Here is a 22,449-nt window from a genome sequence, read left to right on the forward strand (position 1 = left end):
AGCTCTTACTCACATGTAACTCTTTCCCTTTCAATGATTTGCAATGATAACAAGAGTGTGATCCTCTTATCAATAGTACCTGGATAGCTATTCTGTTCTGTGAGTCCAAATTTAGAGCAACCTCCTAATTGCTTCTCTCTCACCAGAATGCTTCTTGCTACTGGTGCTTGACAGTAGCACCTAAAATACAAGCTGACATTCTGCTACTATTTCAGGCTGTCCCACTTTAACAAAAAGGACATAGGCCTCTCAGAGACATTCAGCACAACTCTCAATAATGCATGGCTTTAATCCAGTACCATTTCCCAGAGACAAATTGTTGTCATACCAGCAACCTGAACCACCTGCATGCATGAAGAAGTGAGACTTTGGAAGGCCCGAAGAAAAACATTCTTCATGTTTTTCAGTGGTTTAAGTGGAAAATAACTTCTGACTTGCAACCAGCGAGTTTTAAGTCTTAATTCATTCAGATAACAGAGACATTGATCAATGGCTGTCCTGAAACCATGCATGTATTATAGAGGAAGGGAGCAGAATTTCCTATTATCCAGACTAAAAAAGGAAGTTGGCTGTGTCTGAAAATCAGAAATACACTGCCTGTTGGGTACATTTTTTAGCTCTGCATTAAATCTCTAAAGCTACATAAGTCATTCCTACATCTTTGGACGTTTTGTATTTGTTCTTGTATCATATGGAGGTCACATTACCAATATTGGTTGAATAGATGAAGCACTTCAGTATTGGATCAGTTTTATTTCATTGAAGTCAATGGTGCTTATGCAACATAATTAAGACCATTTTTGTCTCTTCAAGCTTCCTTAATCTGCAAGATTTGAAACATTGTTCACCTCTACTTACATGCCTCAGCCTTTAAAGATAAGCTTGTTTGCACCCACAGCACTTGATTCCTCTCTATTCTAGCACTTGTGACCATTCTTACTTCTACCTTTTACACGACCTCTGTCATAATTATCAAAGGGATTGTACCATCTGCACTAATGATACAGTCCATGGGTATGTGGATGTGGGAGACAGACCAAGTAAGGAATTGTGGGTGGGAGACTAGGTAGAAGACTAGAAGCTAGGGATGGCAAAGATCCAGGCTGAAGGGCTTGAGACTTGAGAAATAGATAAAAATATCTAGAAACATCTAAGTCCCAGTTCTTGGCCATCCCAGAAGGCAATGGACAGTCTCTGCTGTGTCTTCTATCTTCAGTGTCTGGCAAATGTGAAGAAGACAAACCTGCTGCTGCCATTACATCCTCTGTGAGCTCAACCCAAGAGGTTTCTGCTGTAGTCCTAAAAGCTCCAAACTGTTTTATTGCTTTTAGACAGAAGAACAGATCATCAATGATTTTCTCAAGTTCCAGATAATGCAAACACTAAGTTGAAAAACAACTGTTGATGCAATCCAGAGCAATCTGTGGTGAACTGCACACTATCCACAATGGCATCTTTTCCAAAATACTGCTACTCAGCCTTTGTGTGTGAAATTTTTACATTTCAGAACTGAAATTTCATAGGAAAGATGGTGCAAAACACAGGTGGAGCTAAAGCATCTCAGCCATATCCAAGGATTCACTTGGTCTTTTTCACATCATCCGGTCATCCTGTTACACTCAGTTCTTTCTTCCTCACTGCCTCTCTTGCCTTGAGGATTGGAAACCAAAAGCTGACCTGAAAAGACAGAAATATCATCTATATGATAGTATTACTGAGTTTAGATCACCCAGACACTAATACCCTGTATAGTCGGTATTGAGGGCAGTAAAAAAAAGACTGTAAAAAACCAAACTGTGTATGTCTGTAGCTTTCTATCTGGATATGCCATAAATATATGCATGTGTGTTAGTTGTTTCCATTAGTGTGTCCCTGTGTGTGTATATACATATATAGACAAGATAATTGCTTTTGCAAGCGAAAAGATCTGTTTCCTGATGTTATTTGCAGTCACACTGTGTTTTAAAACAGAAATATATCATATTCCATATTGCTTAGCAATACCAGAACATCTTTCTCTACATTTAGGGCTGCCCTCACTGTCTAGAATTTTCTGTCTAGATTGCAGGAATACTTTAAAGTGCTTTTCATATGTTCATGAAAACAAAGTTACTTCTCTGGAGGACTCTGAATCTGAGAAGTATTTTCTTTCCAGCACATAGTCATCTGAGCATACCAATGTCATGTCTGAGGCATGTGTGCTGAGGTATGGAACAAAACAACTGAATGATGATCTGATCTTACCATTAGTCAACGTGTCTCTGGCTCCTGAGTATTGGGGAAAGTCCATTAGCTCATTATTAAAGTTAATAAGTGTTTAAGTATTTCCTGGATCAGGCTACCACCCAGTGAGAAGATTTTTTTTCCCCTGGAGCTCATGGCTTACCGTTCTTCCAAACATGTTCTTCCCAGTTTTCTCTTGTAGCTTTGCTCTTTTTTTGAGTAATTTTGCATGTAAATAATGTATCCGTTTCATCTCAGTATCAGGATAAAAGGAAGTTGAAACGAGTATTTTAAGCTGGGTCAGGAAGCCAGAGAATAACCCAAAAATTATTAAGAAGAAGATGATGACTCCAAGCTGAATCCATATCATGGAGAGAGCAAGCTCTGGATGAGGGATGCAGTTATGCTTAAACAAAGGGATCTTGAAAGAATCAGTCTTTGCAATATGCTCTTTCATAGAAATTATATAGCTTCTCTCATTGTTCTGCACAAGAAAAGGAGAAAAAAGGTGTTGCTTATAATACAGATTCCCTCCTTTCTTAATATTTCTCCCACTTTACCATCTTTTCAGATTTACAAAGGATCCTAAATCATCTAGACCCTCCAGTGTCTATACACAGTATGCTCAAAACAATATATTTATTGGCTATTCATAAATGTTTTGGACTCTATTTTCATGATTTCTCTTGGGACAATGCACAGCATTTTGGACCATTAAAAACTTGCCTTCTCAGTGGCACTGATAGGGAAATATTTAGTTAATCTGGTTATAATGGTTTAATATTTTTCCACTCCTATGACTCTGCTCAGATGCCCTGTTGGAGAGTAAAACTTCAGAGCAGAGTGTCTGTCCCTCTGGTTTTGTCTCAGCACACGATCAGCAGTGCTTCCACACCATGGTGGTTTAATACCAGCCAAAAATTAAACTCCAAATAAGCATCTCCCTTTCCAGTAAGAGAGGGACAAAGGCAGAGACTTTGTGTTGAGATAGCAAGTTACTGAAAGCAGCAAGCAATGGAATAAGAGATGCACAGTAACAGCAGCAATATTATTAACAAAAGTATATAAAAAGAGAAGGTGGTTTACCTACAAAAGATATTCACCATCTCAACTTCCACATGTTCCATGTGGCCCTGGGACAAAGCCAAGATGGTGGCTCTTCCTATGCCCAGCACCACATGGCTCTTCCCAGACAAAGACAAGGTGGCAGGCACTCAGCACAGCACTCCCTCTGTCCCTGAGCCCGAGACAGCAGAAAGCAATGACAGACAAATCCCTGAAAGCAGGATTGTCCCTGCCACACTGCGCCACCACTTCGGACACTGGACTCAACTCTGTGCAGCTGCTTCCAGTACTGGCCCTGGCGCTATTGACTGCTCCACCCAGCTCCACTCAGCAACTTTCAGCTCAGCTCAGACTTGGCTGGGCTCGGGCTTGCCTCCACCGCTCTGCTCCCTGCAGCTGCCTCCCACACCAGCGCTGCTTTTCAGCACCATCAGCCTGAGTCAAGTCTTGGAGGAACAGGAAGACAACAGGCAGCAGAGGATGGGAGAGGCAGGGGCAGGGCTGATCCTGACAACCTTCCCAATGGAAGGAGGGAGGCGAAAATATTGCATGGTCAGGGATGCTCACCCTTTCTTCCCCCTGGAACCACACCTGCAGTGATGTTGTTGGTGGTACAGAACAGTAACCCAGCCATGCACACATGGCACTAAACCCTGTCCCCTCTTTGCAGCCACACACTGGCCCAGGCAGAGCTCTGACCAAAGGCTGTCACACAGACGAGGCTACCTGACCTCCTCTTGTAGCTGTCTTTGCTTAGCTGATGTCTTTCACTGCTTGTGGACTGAAATGCTCAATAAGAAGGGTAAATTAAACCTGCTGCTGGGACCATACTGGCAGGCAACTTCCTATCCTGTGTGTAAGAACACTGTAGGGACACTGAATAACCCAGCCTCTTTTCTGATCATGTCAGAGGAATAATAAACTCTTCCTTGTGGCTTTTCTAATCACCTTACAGAGGCCAGGCACTTCTGTTAGATGTTCATTGGAGAAATCAAGTTCTCAAAGCATGCTACCCATCTTCAGCCTGTTAGACTTTTCTTGATATTATCCTGTTCCAAACTGTCTCAAGACATTTTATCCATAAGCTGAACAAATGTATAGGCAAGGAAGATCTTCATTAGGAACTCAATATGAAACAGGGTTACTAGTGCATGAAGAACTTTATTGCTCATGCTAATTAATAAACATCTCAAGTCTCTCAGTCTGTCCTGCTCACCCAGCTTCCTGGGCTCCCTGAGATCATCAGCCCTGAGGCTTGATATAACAAATCTGTTGAGATTAAATTTTACATTTTAATGTAATTAGCTTTCCTTGGGGAACTAGAAACAATCTGATGATGACATTAGTTTTCCATTTTGAAGGAGGCAAACAGCTTTCCATGTGAGTGAACAATGCACACAAAGAGGGCAAATTCATAGTACAGGACTCATGAATTAGCCAGACATGGTCAGGCTCAGGACTTCTGCCCATATATAGTGGGAATGAGCTCCTTTGCCCTGATGTGGGTCACACCCAAGGCAGGTTATGATAAGAGACTGCCGTCAAGGTACATATGATAGAAACACAGGCATAACCACACACAACAGAACACAGCAAATAATGAGGCTACAACAGATTGATTAGGGTTGTGATCAGCTGGGTTCTTATTATCTCCAGGAATGGAGATCCCACAACCTATCTCATAAACTTGTTCTACTGTTTGATCACCCGAAAAGTAAACAAAAAAATATATTTCCTTCAGTTGTCCTAATTTTCTTTTCTCCCTGCACTGTGCACCACCAAAAAGTCACAGAATCATAGAACAATTAAGGTTGTAAAATACCTCCGAGGTCATTGACCAGACAACACCATAAAAGCTAAACTATTGAGTTGTCTCTTGAACACTTCTAGGGACAGTTGCTCCATTACTTCTTGGGCAGCCCATTCCAATTCTTGACAACCCTTTCATGGGAGAAGTTTTTCCTGTGTCTGGTTCCTCTTTCTTACACCCACCCCCCATCACTTATTTACACACACTTATCCCCCTGAACCATCTCTCCTTCAGCCTGAACAGTCCCCACTTCTTCTCATGTGACAGATGCTTTAGTCCCTTAATCATCTTCCTTACCCTTTCCTTGACTCCTTACTCCGCTATATGCCCTTCTTGTACTGAGTCTCAGCAGTGTTAAGCAGAGAGGAAGGATCATATTCTACAGCTTGCTGGCAATGCTCTGCCTAATGCAGCCCAAATTACCACTTTGCCATAAGGGCACATTGCAGGCTTGTGGTCAACTTGGTGTCCAACTTTCAGGACCTTTTTGTGCAAAGCCACCTCCCAGTCAGTTAACTCCCAACATGGAGTAATTTCTCTTCAAGGACTGCAAGACATGGCATGTTCCTTTGCTGAACATTGTGAGGTTTCTCTTGGCCCAGTTCTCTTCTGAATGACAGCACGACCCACTGGCATTTCAGACAATCTGCCCAGTTCTATATTGTCTGCAGGCTTGTGTGGCTACCATCTGTTTGTGTTTGCAGGTCATTAATGAAGAGGTAAATAGCATAAGTTCCAGTGTCTACTCCTGGGGGACATCAGAAGTGGCTGTACCACAAGTCTGAACTTTTGGAGTCCAAGAGTTCAGTCAATTTTCAGTTCATGTCATTCTCCTTTTATCCAGCCCACACTTCATCAGATTGTCAAGGAAGATGCTATGTTCCAGTGCTGCAGCAGTGGAAGCCTTAATAAAAGCACAATCAGCATCCTCTGTTCTCCCTTCATTCAGCACCCCAGTGTTTTTATCATAGAAAACTGTTAGATTGGTCAAGTATTATCCAGCCTTTATAAATCCATGTTTAAAACTCCTAATAGATTTCCTGATCTTCACATGTATGAACATGGCTTCCGTGATTATATCCTCTAACACCTTCCCAGGGATAAAAGTGAGGCTGACCAGACTGTAGTTCCCTAGATCATCCTCCTTCCCCATCTCAAAGATAGAAGTAACACCTGCTTTCTTCCACTCTTCAGGAATCTCTCCCAGGCCCCATGACGTTTGAAAGACAATCAAAAGTGGCCTCACAGTGACATCAGCCAGCACCCTCAGCACCCATGCATGCCTCCTGTCAGGTTAGAGGGCTGCACATTTGCTTAAATGTGCCCTAACATGATTCTCCTCCACCAAGGGTAAGTCCTCCTTGCTCCACACTTGTCCTTGTCTCAAAGGCCTGGGGCCCCTAAAGGCTGGTCTTCCTAGTAAAGGCACAGCTTAAAGATGCTATTCAGTACCTTGGGCTTTCTGTGTCCTTTGTTGCCACTAAGACCCCTCTGCTCTTTACAGTGAACCTTCATTTCCCCACATCTTTCTTTTGCTGCTTATGGACCTTTGTGCTGCCTTTCACCTGCCTCACCTGATTCACCTCCAGGTGGGCTTTGGCTTTCCTGCCCCAGTCCTTATAGTCAGTCAGCGTATCTCCATTCCTCCTGGGACCGCTCTCCCTTCTTTCACCTATTCTGTGCTTTGTCAGGAGCTCCTTGCTCACCCATGCTGGCCTCCTGCTGCTCTTGCTTTATTAACTTGGGATCAGTAATTCTTGAACTATCAAACCAGGTAGCTTTACTTTGTACTAAAGGCATCACTCCAGTGGTAAAATCTCCACCTTTACGAATATTCAGGCAAGATTCTGAGCAATCTGACCTATCTCTGAAGTTTGCCACAGACTCACAGAATATTCTGGGTTGGAAGGGAGAAGAATCAAATGTCAACAAGAATGTTGACAAGAATCAAGTCCAGTTGTTAAGTGAATGACCCATAAAGGACTCAAACCCACAACCTTGGTGCTACTAGCAACATGCTCTAACCAGTTTTCCTTGTTTTGAGCATGAGGTTGGTCTTGATGGCCTCCAGATTTACCTTCCAACCTAGTTAATCTATGGTTTTCTATGCTGCTGCTGCTCCTGCTAGAAGAATCTGGAGATTTTGGCAACAAGCTATTATTTTGTGTGTATGCGCCCATGCAGACAAGTGATGAGTTCCTCACACTACTCAAAGAAAGGTAGGCATTTCTTACCTCAGTGCCACAGTGACTTTTGACTAGAAAAGTAGTGCTTCACAAATGTCAGTTTTATGAGTTTCCAATTCTAAGCTTCTGGTTTTCTGCATATATATGAATGGAACAATGAAAGTCCTTCTTCTAAAATTTACCATTCTCTAGAAATATGACAATGCTCTGGGAAGAACTGTCTGGTTCCACCCAACATATGTATCTGTAGAGGCAATGGCGCTTTTTGAAATGAACGATATCCCATCTGACGGCTCACTGCTATATGTCTGCTCTTGAAGCTGATGAAGATGAAGGGAAATTTTTCAGCACTAATCTAAGAGATATATGGCACTGTGATAAGTACTTACATTCTGAAAGAGACTGAGTTGAATGTCTAGATCCGGTACTTCTTGGAGATATTTGTTCACAGAAATAATTAACAAATAAAACAAAGAGTCTACTGCAGCAAACAGAAGCCAGATGCAAAGATGAATAATTACAGGGAGAAAAGAACACAGCATTTTTTTCCTGTCCTTTCTTGTGAAGAAGAAGGATGGAATTGTCACGTAATCTTTTCTCTCTTTTCTGTTAAGTGGCAGAAGACAGGGTCTTTGCTGTTGCTTTTGGTGCTCATCAAATGCAATGAACTGTTTTGTGATATAAGTATTCTTAAATTTGATACTATGAGAACCCACAAATTTTTTGATAAAGAGGCCAGTTCCAAAAGAAACTAGGAAAACCCCAAATATAGGCAATACTTTCTGACCTATATAGGGCAGTATAGTCAACATAAAAGATATCTGGTTAGCTATTCTCTGGATTTCTTGCTCTGTGTCATTTAGCTCTTGTTTTAATGCATCATCTGAAATTGAATAAGACGGTGTGAATTCATGCTTTAGGACCACTATATCTTTAGGTAGCTCAGCAGAAAGCTTGGCCACCTCATAAATCCATTTTATTGCTTCAACATAATATTTTATCAAGGCAAATTGCTCATGCTTTAAATGACAAGTTATACTGTCTGTCAGAACCTTCAGATTGTGAAAAATATTTTGAATGTTGCTGGCCACTACAACACCTGTGCCAGCAGTAATAAGAGCATCTCTGCCATTTTTCAGTCCACAAGAAAGGAGGAACAGAGCACTAAAACAGCGCAGGTGCTTGAAACAGAAGAGCGTGATAGAAAGCAAAATCCAGATGAATCCAGAAATCAGTAAGGGCCCCAAAGAGTGGTGTGCCAAGGAGAAGTGCATGCTAAGGAAAAATAGAAAGCTGGAGAGGAAGCCAACTGCACAGCAAACTGCAAAAAGCTGCATCTGATACTTCCAGCCAGGTTTCCTTTCAGATATAAAAATTTCCCATGCATTCCGAGCTATTGAGATGAATTTTTGCATTTTCTTCTGATTGTTGCTGACACCAGAAAACTAAAAGGAAAGGAAAAGAAAAACACTGTTAATTTACAGGCTCACACTACTGAGAATGATGTGCTTTTTCTGGCTGTCTGATACTTCTTCACATTGCAAAATATGCAGGTCTGACTCACATGGGGCTGAACCACCACACATGAGAACAAAATATTTGTCCTCAATGTCACAGATAGAAATATTGAAGAGATGACTCTAAAAGGATTTCTATCTTTTGTCCTTTTATGTTTTGCACACTTTGATTTCTCATTAGCTATGTAGAGATAATGGTTCACATGCACATGCACGTGTGTGTGTGTCAGTGTGTGTCTAAGAGACACATCAGCCTGCTGTAGCACCCACTGCTCCCCACAGATGTTACCTTTGCCTTGTGGGCACCAAGAAGGACAAGAGAGGAGCGCAGAAATGTCCTGTTGGTAGCTCCATGAAGGGGAGCAAGGATCTGCAGGGAACAGCCAGAGCAGCTGCCAGGGAGGAAGGAGCTGGTCAAGCAGCATGTGCACACTGCCAGGAATGGGGAATGAAGCACAGATTCTTCAGGTGGAGGTAGGTTAGTACAGAGCAAAGAAACTGTGCCTCAGAGGCACCATTCCTTCTTTGGGTCTCTCCTGGGATAGCATGCCTACAAACTGGTCCATATACAGTGAGCTGTCCATGAGCCAGCTGTGTGCCTCATGGCCTAGATGGCCAAAGATATCCTGGGGTGCATTAAGAAGAACATTCACAGCAGACTGAGGGAGGTGACCCTGCCCCTCTGCTCAGCGCTGGTGAGTCACACCTGGAGTTCTGTGTCCAGTTCTGGGCTCCTCAGTATGAGAGACATAGAGCTCCTGAAACAGGCTCAGAGAAGGGCTGTGAAGAGGTGAGGGGAACTGGAGTATCTCTCGTAGGGGGACAGGCTGAGGGAGCTGGGCCTGTTCAGCCTTGTGAAGAGATGACTGAGAGGGGAATCTCAGCAATGTATACAAGTATCTGAAGGGAAGGTGTCAAGAGGAAGAATCCAGGCTCTTCTCAGTGGTGCCATGCAATAGGACAAGAGCCAGTGGGAAGAAGCTGATGCACAGAAAATTCCACCAGAACTTGAGGAAAAACTTCTTTACTCTTGTAAAAACCTTGCTTAACATGGCTCTTAAAAGGGCTTAAAGTTGTTCATGTAAACTCTGAGTTAGGCACATGGGACAGATATAGACAAGATATTCTCAAGAGGTCAAAAAAACTAAAAAAAATTTACTGGCAACTTAAGAAAATCAGAGAACTTACACAAAAATTCTGAGAAGAAAGAATTAGAAACAGAAAGACAGAGAATACATAAAAGACAAGCCACATAACTACCACTCCTGGGTTGCAGTGGTGTGCAGCTGATGGAAATTCCAAGAGGAGGCAGAGCCAAGACATGCTTGCCTCATGTTCCACTTTAAACACCCTTTGGCCCTTCTCCCAGGTGGGACTTGCAGTCATTTGGCCACTTAGGAGCTGGGTGAGGGGCTCCAAGGGAGAGGTGTGCAGCACTATCTCCCGTGTGCCAGGGCTGCAGTACAGGCTGTGGGGCAGGGCACTGCTTCAACCTGCCCCTTCCCCCCCACACACACACCCCAAAATGTCTCTAGACATTAATCATTCCAGCCTCTCAGAACTGTGAGGGTGACCAGGCACTGGAAAAGGCTGCCAGAGAGGTTGTGGAATCTCCCTCACTGGAGATACTCAAGAACCACCTGGACACAATCCCATGCCACGTGTTCTGGGATGATCCTGCCTGGGCAGGGAGGTTGGACCAGATGATTCACTTCGGTCCCTTCCAGCCTTACCATTCTGCAATTTTGTGTTTAACCCTTTTTAACCCTAACAGCTTGTGCTTGTCACCATCTCTCCTGCTAACCATAAAGGCCTGTTATATAAATTACAGAGTATTTTTGTGATTCAATTCTGTTTGATGGGAGACAGTTCAGTGCTCATATCTTTCCCTGATTTTCTATAATAATAATATTTATAGTGCAGTTTCTCCAAAGATGCAAGGTCAATTCGTATGCATATTAGCATTTTAACATTCTAGAACAAATTAGATACTAATTAAACAAAATAAACAGTAAATTTATCTTAAATAGAGAGCAGTTGTCTTTGTAAAATACATCCTGAAGATATTAGTTTGTCTTTTGCTTAGCTTGAACACAGCAGGTAGCCAGGAACTAAACTATAATTTTTTACACATACTGTATTTTATTTGCATTAGACTTTATGAATACTCCTAGCATTCACTGCACCATTTCCCCTCCTTCTAAGTGTAATTAGTTATTAGTTGTGTCATTATCTCCTTTGTGTGCAACAGGAGTTGAATATTATGGGAGCAAGCATCTATCACCAGATGGGATCTTCTTGTACTGATCTGCTGCTTTTCCTTGGCCTTACTTGGGCGTGATCCTTTCTAGTGCTGAGGACTATCCTGAAAAATGCTGAGTGTTTTCTGTGTTTAACCACTTCAGCACAGGCAAACAGTGGGCAGTAGGCTCTCAGGGTGGGCTTAATTCCTGGCACTGTCACAGGGCCTAGGAAGGCTGAGAAAATTGCTCCACTCCAGGGCCTAATCGAACTCAGCTGTAAATGAAGTACAAGAACAATTAACAGCTCCTTCACAGGAGCAAAATTAGTTAATCAATGTCCCAGAAGTAAGTAGAAGTCACCATTATTTGGGAAGGTGCTGCAAATGAAATGGGGAGGAGAGTTAGCACAGGAGCCACCTGGCTCTGGCTCTGCTATGAGCAGAGCTGCCTTTCTTCTTATGTGCATGGTCTGCTTTGTCTTTTTCTACTGAAAGACATTTTTTAGGAAACATAATCAAAAAGGAGATGCTTATGATTCTGAAATCAAGCAGAACCAGACCTAAGAGCCAGCAAATCTTGTCAGCAAATCCCGAGTCTCTGTGAGCAGATCATTAAACAGTATGTGCTGCCACAACTTCTTTGTAGATCTAAGAAAAATTGCCTTGCACAGTGAATACATCTGGCATTCTGTTCTTGATTTAAGAAACCTTAACAAAATAAAATGCAAAAAGGCTAGCATTTATCTACTACTATCCAAAACATCAGTGTAAGAAAATAATGCACTGAGTTACCTTTAGCAGCACCAATTTCACAGCTGTTCTCAGGCACAGGTTTTACATGGTTTTGGGCATTTGTATGTACTGGTATGGTGGATTTGGGTTAATGCTTATAAGCATTCGGTAAATGGCTGCAATATGTGACTGGGATTTTGGCATGACTGCATCCTTAGATTTAATAAAAGTACTTCTGGACTGGGAGGCTGGACACTTGTAAAATATGGACAGAACTTGAAAATAATCAGAAAGTCTCCTTTTCTGAGCATATTCAATGCTGTTACATGAGACCCCTGCAGTACTCAGAACATACATGGTAGGTTTGTCCTAACCTGCATGAACCTAGAGCTCAAGAAAGGCATTGTAAGGACACAGTGAATTTTGGAACCTGTGGCATGGATGCTCAGGTGTCTCTCCATGGTCACTCAAGGTCACAAAGGGAGCATTCTCATCCCCTCAAGAGCCCATCTCTAAGCTGAAACTTTTCCAGGGTAAGAGTCAGGCTCACAGTGTGCATTTCTGTGGCTTGTCTGACACCTCAATTTTCCCCACATAAGGCATCAGCAACAGGCATAGATATGCAGCATTAAGTACAGGAGTGTACTTTGGGTGAGCACACTCAAAGGATGAGAACTCTAAACCTAAAAAAAATATTTGGAGGCTGAACATTCTTATATCACCAGGCACTTAAACAGCTGTGAATGCTTGGGAAAGGAAAATAATAGTCTAACTTAGAGGTAGGAATAATTTTTTGGCATCACTAAAAAGGTTAATTCAGAACTTAAAGAAATAGTAAACTTTGAGAGCTTTCTGGAATGATTCCTCTTGAAAACGTAAATCACAAAAGCTTTCCTGATGCTGTTTGGTGAAATTAGGAATTCTAACAGGAGGCTGACAAGAGCAAAACCTTCATTTCAACTGCAGTCTGAAGCAAAATACTTTTTCTTCTGTCCTGTAACATGAACTGAGGCGGAGGCTGCTACCATTATTTATGTAGCATAAGGAAAGAATTATTCTTGGAAAGCTGTTTCTTGCTCTCAACTGCCAATTTCTTTCCACCATAGTTTCTAGTGATGAAAATCTCCCATTCCCACAGAGGGGAGCTGGAAACTCTTGTGCTCTAGTTCTGCTTCCATAACTGATTTTTTAGTTGGGTCCAAGGGGAACCTTTCTGTGCTTTAGTTTTCCTCTCTAGGAAATATTTACTCAGCTCTGGAAGCATGCTATTCTTCTACCATATGGCATGCTGGCAGGAGTAATTATAAAAACAAATTCTCCAAAAGAGCTTCTCTGGCAAAGAGGCCACAGTTCTTAAGACTTGTGGTGTACTGAATTTAATGCAACATATTTAAAAGGTATTTTTCTATTTTCATTTTAAAATAAACAAGAAAATTTTAAAAATGTTTTAAGATCCTGCTTGTGATATTTCAGATATGGCTACAGATTTGAGGAAGCAGAAGATAAGTACATAGCACCAAGAGTGCCTAGAAAACGTCCTTCCAGCTGAGCCATGAGCCCTGTGCTAGAGCTATGTAATTTTTTATAGTATGTGTTGATGCTATGTATGATTTCTTTCCTGCCTTCTATGGAGACTCCCCCATAATCATCCTCCAAGTAGTTGTGGCTGCCTCTGATACCAGCTCGGTCCTGTCCCAGTCCCTTGCTCACCCTGCAGCTGATGATGGCTTGCTACAGATAGAATGGAATAGAATAGGACAATTGAGTTGGAAAGAGCCAACAACAATCATCGAGTCCAACTGCAATAGATTGAAACTCCAAATATTTGCAGTATTTGTGAAACCTTTTCTACCTTTTCTAGGCTATTTCTTGCTTAGAGGTGAACAGTAGGTCTACATGTCTAGTATATGGATTAGTCACCCATGCAAGCACCTTGCCAACTTTTAATATAATGGAAGAAGCAGGTATCTCCTGAAAATACATAGTAAGAGTAAAAGAGTAAAAGAAAGTGACTTACTAAATAATTAGGGGAATTTTCTAACAGAGACACAGCTGACTTTGTAAAGCATGACAAAAGGAGTCAGACCTCTAAATCTACTTTCTATTTTGATACAGACCTGTGTCAGGCAAAGCCTGGGGACTACAGGTGCCATTGAGTTAGGACTGAATAATACCACAGTTTTTGCACCTCACACTAAGCCTGATATAACTTCCTTTGCAGAGCACTGTTCTTTGTGCTGGTCTCAGGAGGAGAATGGAAGTTTGGCAAAGAATTCCTTTGCCTAGAATTGTGTGCAGGAACCTTATACATAAAAACAAAGACTTATTAAGAGAAACCAGGTTAAATGGGAAACTTAGATCCCATTGATGCCCAGCTTCACAGTGATCTTTGCCTTGCTTCAGCTACCCAATGATCTTTGCCTCATAAATCCTGGTGGGATTTTATACAGGAATTAAAGAAGAGAAGGCACACCATAAGAATATCAAAACAAATATTTCTTTTTTTGGCAGCTTCAGGAGCCTTCTTTTCTAGCCTGAATCAGTTACATTGAAATAGAAGAAAATTACTTCCTTTTTTTGGATACTGTCAAAAAATCCAGTGCTGAACTATGGCATAGTAAAAACAAAAATACAGGAGGGAGTTCCATACTATTTCCTTTGGTCATTGCAGGGCATTCAATAGAGAAATAAAATCCCAATCAAAAATCCAGCAACACTGCTGCAGCTATCCCCAGGGCTTCATTGACACCCTCATAATTTCTCTAGTTCACATCATTTGCTTTTAACTGCATGAGGAAGGAAAGTAAATGGTACTAAACAGATTAAACAGAAGAGATGACTAAAATATCTAATCATATATGTGCACATAGGAACTTGAAATACTAAACAACACAGCAATGCAAATATAACAATTTATACACATGGGAAAACAAACGTGAAAATAGCAACTGAGTGAGATATCTTTTTCTTCATGTATTGAAAATTGATAGCTTGGGATAATTCTGAACACTGCAAGATATTACAAGATTTTTAGGATGCTGTAAATTGATTAAATGTCATCTAATATGAGATGTTTATGGCACTGGAGTTTGTACTCAATGATCTTTAAAAAGAGTTCTTCCAATCCAAGTCTTCTGTGATGTCCACATGTAAGCTGTCTATATGTCAATGAAGAGAAAAGGGCAGTTACCCAGAATCATTACTTCAGACCTGTTTTAGAAGTCCACCATCACAGAAGATGGATTGCATTCTGTGAGAATTTTAGCTCAGCTGTGAAATGTGTCTGGGTTACTCAGACAGAGCCATGCAAAGCCTGGGAAGATGAACCTCTCCCTGTGCTTCTTAATTGCCAGCACAGGTTGTATTTGACTAAGCTGGGCACTCAGAGAAGGACACAGAAAATGGGTCGTGGGCAGCCATAGAAAATGGACAACTATTGAAGGGACATAGAACAAGAAATCAAATTTTCTCACAACTCTGTGGGCTGTGTTAGGAAGCTGTGATGCAACAAACCCACAGACATATCCCTTAAAACGCAGGAAGGAATGTAGGCACAGTTTGGGAAACCCAAATGACAATTTGCCTATTGCCAAAAACAACCCTTCAAAACACAGAAAATTCCAGTGTGAGGAAAGGAAGGGAACATATGAGATTACACAGTCCCTCTCCTACACAGAATAGCTCTATACATACTTTTGGGAGAGTTTAGGAGTAAATTATTTCACAAGCATTAGGAATAGTATGGAATTTTGCCTTTTGTCCTTTGCCTAGAATAGTGTGCAGGATCCTTATACATAAAAAAAAAATCTTATTAAGAGAAACAATAGGTTAAATGGGAAACTTAGACCCCATTGATGCCCTTACTCTCCAATCAGTAAGGTGACAACAGTTAACTTAGATCAAGTCCTTTTTCCTTAGAACAGCTAGCTCAGTCCATGATTACTGTCCAAAGTTCCTGGATATTAACCTTAAAGTGTTACTTACAGGCACCCTTGTAAAGCTCTTGAAGGTTCTTCACGGTGCTGTGTGTCTCAGGGTATCGAGACAGACAGTAGTAAAAAATCTCACATGAGTAATTTTTTTCCTATACCCTCCCTCAATGAGTCAGACACACTAGAATTTTGAAATTGTTCTGGTTTTGACAAAGATTAATGAGGAAGTAACTTATGCACAAGACCAGAATAATATATAAGTTGCATGTGCCCTTTCCACCTTTTTTTCTGGCAGAGTAATAGATATCAGCAAATGAGTTCAGGGCCCAAAATTCAATGATTTATTATTATGTTGAGTAATGCCTTAGGTCTAGAACATTTTAGCTATTTTGGTACTTCCTTTGAAACTAGCAGCAATTCAGTACCCAAATAAATTTAAAGGTCTAATAATTTTCACCCCAAAAATGTTCCTACTGAGATCTGTGCAAATACTTTTGTAGACAGTCTGTCAGAATATGGTCCTTAGAATAAGACACATCTTAAATATACAATAAAGACACAGGTCATATACTTGTGTATATATATATATATATATATATATATATACATACACATATATACATATATATATATGATATATATATATAATAAAGATAATTTATATACAGGAGGGTAGAACTGCTATGCAGAGGAACTTTTGCTTTAACTTTGACATTTAAACTTTTATTTTAAATTTACTACTGGTTTCTGCAGATGCAGTTTGCATGTGCCTTTGTGTGAACAGAGGAGAAAGATAATTCGGGAAAACCCTATTCTCCACTTGAAATGGATCACACATGTCCTACCAATTATTGGATTGATCTATCGAACCAGTCAGTCCTTTTATTCAGTTGTCATCAGGACCATCTGATAAAGAGGACAACTGATATTAAAGCAAATCAAAGGCTGATGCAGAAGCTTCACAAGGACAACAACAACAAGAGTAAGAGGATTGCTACATGCTTAAGATACCTTTACAATCACATCCTTCATATATTTCCTTTTTCAGCCATTTTCAGAACTAATTTGCAATTATGGTTTTACTGTTCATGTTTAACCTTTCAGATTAATTTTTCTCAGAAATGTCACTGTAGTGTAGGTGGTTTGGTCCATTGCAGAGATGTTACCTGCTACAAGTAAATTATTCTAAATTGGAGACTGACTCTCATTTAGACTCTGATTTCAAAGATCCAGAGCTGTACACGAGTCTCAGTCCTTGGCCTCTTTGCAGAATCCAATCAGCAACTACTGTAGTGTTGGCATGCACATTATCTGTTTGCTCTTGGTTGAAACATCTCTGCATGTACTTTTCCCAACAGCTGTTTTTCCAGCAGATACTGGATAGCACTGAAGTAGCAGGTTGAGCCCAGGTTTCCCCTGCACAGAGCAGCCCTACCCCCCCTCTTCCAAAAGCAGCTACTGAACAAATTCAGAAAGCTGGCAGACAGAAAAGTGAACAGAGCACAATGTTCATAGCATCTAAATTATGCATAATATAGGGCTATAATTAGATACAGTGGACCATCTATAACTGGAGAAAGTCTCTGATTATTATAGGATGAATGGATGAAATTATCTTTTAGCAGAACATATTGTTCATATTACGAAATAAGGGAATATTCTGTCAAGGGATGCAGGTAAGTGCATATTAAGTCAGACCAAGACTCCATTGAACCCAGCATCTCAGCCTTGATAGCAGCATATAGCAGATGTTTACAGACTCACACAGTGGGGAATATGGACCATTTGGACATGGTCTAGGTGACCCTGCATAGGGAGGGGGGAGGCAGGGGCAGAAATGACCTCCACAGGTCCTTTCCAACCTCAACTATTCTTTGATTCCATGACCATTGACATTCCTCTTTTCATTTTTCCAGCCTCTGAGGCCAATCCAAATGGCAGCACAACCATCTTGAGTATCAGGCACTCCTATTAGGTTATTATAATCTGCAAAGCTTCTGAGGGTGCACCCCTACCATGTCAGTAATGAAGATGTTTTACTGTATTGGCCCCAGAATCAACCCATGGGATGCACCACCCAAGTTCACACATGTGAACTTCTCATAACCGAACTTGATGTTGCTGATTCCTGGGTCCAGTAGCTCATCCAGTTTTCAGTCCAACTCATTGTCTATTTATCTACCCAATACTTTGTCAGTTTGTCTATGAGAATATTATGGGAGACACTGCGGAAAGCCTTTCTGAAGGCAAGGTAAACAGTTGGTTTTTGGGTTTTTTTTTCAGAAGAACAGCTTTTTTCTGAAAACGAGGTAAACACTGCTCTCCCCTCCCCCACTTAGTTAGTCACCTCGTTGCAGTCTGTCACATTGGGTAACCGTGAATTCCCCTTTATAAATACATGCTGAATACTCTATGAAAATGGTTTACAAGATTAGTTGCTTTGTAACCTTCCCCAGGGAGCAAAATGAGGCCGACTTGTTCCCTGGATCATCCTCCTTCCCCATCTCAAAGATAGAAGTAACACCTGCTTTCTTCCACTCCTCAGGAACCTCTCCCAGGCCCCATGACGTTTGAAAGACAATCAAACTAAAGTGGCCTCACAGTGACATCAGCCAGCACCCTCAGCACCCATGCATGCCTCCTGTCAGGTTCCAGGGCTGCACATTTGCTTAAATGTGCCCTAACATGATTCTCCTCCACCAAGGGTAAGTCCTCCTTGCTCCACACTTGTCCTTGTCTCAAAGGCCTGGGGCTCCTAAAGGCTGGTCTTCCTAGTAAAGGCACAGCTGAAGAAAAGCATTTTTTGCATTCCCTTGGGCTATATATGAGAAAGAAAGTAGTTTATGGTCATCTGGAGGGACATTTCCACCCCTTAGGTTTTCAAGAACAAGGAGTTGTATGGGCAGGCTTTACCCATACCCAGCGACTTGGATTAAGTGCTGGCAGTGACTGGCAGCACTTCTAGCGTCTCCTAGAGAATCAAGTATGTTGTAAAGTAGATACAGCCAATGTGAAAATCAACCCCACAGTCTGAAAGCTGCCTAAGGCCATAGCTCCCTTCAGAGATACAGCATTTTGATAAAGACCTTCAGCTGGTCTTTCTCAACCCATATGCAGCAACCAGAGTGCTGGTGTCACTGCATGTTTTTGGAAGTTTTTTTAACACAGAATATTTACTGACCCACTCACAGCACACCCTCACAAACTCTTGTCAGTACCACATTTTCTGGGACCAAGGTGGATGCCTGCTGGTGGCTGAGGGGGGATAATATTCCCTCTGTTGGTGGAATATCTAGCAAACATCAGCTGCTGGGGCTGTCTGGTTCCTGGACTTTCCTGCTGACGTTGTTGACTACTCACCACTGCAAAATGGGAGGAACTGTCAGTTTACAAAGTTGATCAACAGTAAAATAATGACTGCTGTTTTTTCTTCTGCTCTGTCTGCCAGAGCATCAGTGTAGATGCTTCTGCACTCAAAAAAGTTAGGATCATTTAAAAATTAGTGCATTTATTACCTTTTCCCCAATTTTCTTCTTAATCCCTGGAGAATGACTAGCAAAACTTGCTTGTAAATAAAAGGTATTAAAAATCTCACTGCTTGAGATCCTACTGTTCTGGAAGTTGCTCAGTGCATTTCAACAGATAATGATGTAACACAGTATGTGTGTTAATTTCAACCGTCATCTGCATAGTTTGGATAACACTGTGCTTCAACCATTGTAACATACAGGCTGGATGAGTGTTGTTTTGGGTTTTTCTTTAGGATGCAGAAGATTATTTCCTTTTGTGGAAGCTGTGTGTGGCAAAAACAAAGCAAGTTCAGAGCTCTGAACACCATGTCTCACTGAAAACACTCCCTATTCTGCTTTGCTTCCTCCTACCTAAGGAAAATCAGCTAGCAACTAATAGCCCTTCCCTGTGGCTGGCTTCCAGACAGCAAGAAAAGAAGCAAACATAAGCATTTGTAAATATTTGCACCCTTGTTTTTGAGTCATGGCTCTAATTATTGTTTCTGTTTTACTGTTACAGCAGAAATTTAGATTAAAAAAAGACAATTGCATTTTATTTTCTAAATGTCTGAGGAAATGAAATAATGACAGTGGATTGTTATTCCCAATGAGCAGAGCTGCACCGGATGAGCAGTATGTCTGGAGCCAGCAACAAAACAGCTATGAGTAAGTGGTTCTTGGATTGAATCAGGATTGTGGAAGCTCAGTTCTGAGGGGCCCAGTGAAAAACCCAATCCAAACACTGCTGAGCTTGGGTAAAGTTTGTATTTAATACTGGTAGCTGAACTACTCTTTATACAATATACAGATACTGTTTGAATCTGAAAACACTGACTGGATGTTTGCTATAAAGAACTATTCCTGCAGGCAGAGCTGAGGAAGGTTCCTAAAAATCTCCAGGAATGTAGTTAAGCAGAGAGTTTTCATCTGACTAATTGTCATTGATAGTCACATAAATGCTCTGACTTGGTCTTGGGAAAATGAGATCTTGGAATCTCTCTACAGAGTTTTGATTGAGTGTACAACTGCTATTGTGAAGTGGCTGCCCAAGGCACAGATTTATCACATCCTTCTTTTCATGAAAGCTGGAAGTGTCTCTCTTTGCTGCTATAAGTTACTTTACTTTGTTTATATTTCATAACCTCTTCTATGTAGGAGATGCCACTTCCAACAAATTATAGAGCCAGCTACAGCTGCTACCTCCAAATGCAGAGAGAATAGGCATTTCAAACAGAACATAAAATCAAAGTTTAAAAAAGCACTTTTAGCAGTTTCACAGTTATAATGAGGAGCTGCACCTGCCAAACTAGCTCTTCCAAAAAACAGGATACAGCATCTGTGAGATCCTGGATTAAGGGTCTGTAACAACAACCTTACTTGTAAATAAATGCTGGTTCGTGCTTGGCTGCCTGTGGGATTCCTGCCCTTCACTCCACAGCCTGAACTGTTGAGCAGATTCATGAGCACATATTTTGGGCTGGAGTTTTGCCTGGTGCAATCATGTACCTTGTTTTGGACTCATGTGAAACCCTGGCCTGAGCATTCCCACCCTCCTTAGCATTACGTACCCAGCTGCTCATCTACTGCTGCTTTAACTCATTACAAAATCACACTGCTTAGAAAAAAAATACTGTTAAAACCCCTCAAAATAAATGGTATCACTCTGACACTGTTAGACTGGCTAGATATCGAACAAGAGATTATTCCAGAAAATTTGAGAGGGGAAGTATTCTCTGCTGAGCCACAATAATGGGAATGGACTGGGAAGAGCGCAGGAAGTTCTCAGGCTGAAGATGCTGTATGCACTCCTGCTTGATGGGGGTACACCTGGGGATACTCACAAGACACATTTCCTAGAAGTGGCTTCTAGATTATTTTCAGTTTAAAGTGACCCTCTGACTATTCATACATTGAGAATTGATTTTTCATTCCTTTTTGTCTCCTTTGTGTTTTCATCCAAATCTTTACTCAGTATCTTATTAGCTTTTACATCAAAGCAAAAATACACCAGACATAAGAATTGAATCCTTTAAAAGACTCAAAGAAAATGAAAACCAAATAGGATGTGCCACAAAAAGTTTTTACCCCAGACAGTTACACTGTAATGAATACCAAACAATTCCAATCTCATTTTTCTATAATATATGCTATTCCAGATAACTGAAGCCAGCATTGCTCCAGTGAATATGCCCAAACAGCAAAGACTGACAAAATGATAAAGAAAAAAGGCTATATGGAAAAAAGAGAAAAATATAATAACAGCATTTGTTGGACCGTATCTTACCAGGAAATCTGATGCACTACTAATAAATTTCTTACTGTATGCTATGAAAAGAATCAGTGAGATAAAGAAAGAAATAATATATCCAAGGAACCAAGGAACAGAAACTAGATAGCAATCTAAGCTTAGAATTATGTAAGTTGAATTTATAATGGATCTATCAAAGCATCTGACAATGTTGCTATAAAATAGGTCTGGCATTTCCATCCTTACCCCTCAGTTACTTTGAAGGCATTTATAGCTTTGCTTCTTGAAACTTGCAGTAAAGTATTATTTTTCAGTCTTGCTTGGATGTTTGGGTATTGTTAGTGCCTAATAAGAAAGTCCTTTCTGACAAAAAAAAAAAAAAAGAAAAATAAAGAAACAAAAAAAAAAAAAAAGAAATAAGGCAGCCTGAGGCTTACAAGACAATACTTGCACAGTTCTTCCAAAGCCTTTCCTTGTGTTGCCTATTTCTGACCAAAGACTGAAATTTCTGTCTCCTGTTTTCTGCCTTTCACATGGTTGTGCTAAAAAAGATCTTCTTTATATTAAAAAGAAATGATGAGGGAGGAAGTGGTTGATGCAATGAAGTTAGTTCTTGTGCACAGTGAATATATGATACTAAAACCAGTATAGAAATAGCATTCTGAGAAAGAAGAAGTGGTAAAACAAAGGGGAAGATACAGAATGAAACCCACAGAGCATTGTAAAACAAACCTCAACACATATGAGTTTGCAGAGTTATAGAAATAGTTAGACTTTCATGAGATATTAATTTATGGGTTCCCATCTGCCCTGTAACTTTGCAGGATGTGCTATCTCCCAGGATAATTATTGCTTTGGGTCAGAAGGGACCTTAAAGATCATTTAGTTCTACCTCCCCTGCCATGGACAGGGGCGTCTCCCACTAGACCAGGCTGCTCAAAGCCCCATCCAGCGTGGCCTTGAACACTTCCAAGGAGGAGGCATC

At 41.0% G+C, this 22,449-nt stretch overlaps 1 protein-coding gene across 3 annotated transcripts; it reads right to left on the minus strand.

The window, feature by feature from the left end:
- Window positions 1-396: 396 nt before the first annotated feature.
- On the minus strand, window positions 397-21,785 carry DCSTAMP (dendrocyte expressed seven transmembrane protein). Of its 3 annotated transcripts, none has more exons than XM_014254390.2 (4): window positions 21,711-21,785; window positions 7,674-8,729; window positions 2,387-2,707; window positions 397-1,698 (listed from the first exon to the last, which is right to left on the minus strand). In XM_014254390.2, the coding sequence occupies exons 2-4, from the start codon at window positions 8,697-8,699 to the stop codon at window positions 1,606-1,608; spliced, it is 1,440 nt and encodes a 479-aa protein (XP_014109865.2). In that variant the 5' UTR covers window positions 8,700-8,729; window positions 21,711-21,785; the 3' UTR covers window positions 397-1,605. The 3 variants fall into 3 exon arrangements, with proteins under 3 accessions (XP_014109865.2, XP_005517449.2, XP_014109860.2); XM_005517392.3 differs by lacking the exon at window positions 21,711-21,785 and adding an exon at window positions 15,760-15,810 and having other exon boundaries at window positions 397-1,677; XM_014254385.2 differs by lacking the exon at window positions 21,711-21,785 and adding an exon at window positions 15,760-15,810.
- Between the last annotated feature and the right edge of the window lie 664 nt (window positions 21,786-22,449).

The sequence above is a fragment of the Pseudopodoces humilis genome, chromosome 1 (assembly GCF_049639895.1).
Source record: "Pseudopodoces humilis isolate 2021_Gansu_Grassland_sample_001 chromosome 1, ASM4963989v1, whole genome shotgun sequence".
NCBI classification, from domain to species: domain Eukaryota; kingdom Metazoa; phylum Chordata; class Aves; order Passeriformes; family Paridae; genus Pseudopodoces; species Pseudopodoces humilis.

Coding starts and splice junctions, on each gene's coding strand:
- DCSTAMP (XM_014254390.2), bottom strand. CDS start 8,699: ATGCAAAAATTCATCTCAATAGCTCGGAATGCATGGGAAATTTTTATA. Junction 2,708..7,673: donor AACTCAGTCTCTTTCAGAAT/GTAAGTACTTAT, acceptor TTTCTTGTGCAG/AACAATGAGAGAAGCTATAT. Junction 1,699..2,386: donor AGAACATGTTTGGAAGAACG/GTAAGCCATGAG, acceptor ACTATCATATAG/ATGATATTTCTGTCTTTTCA.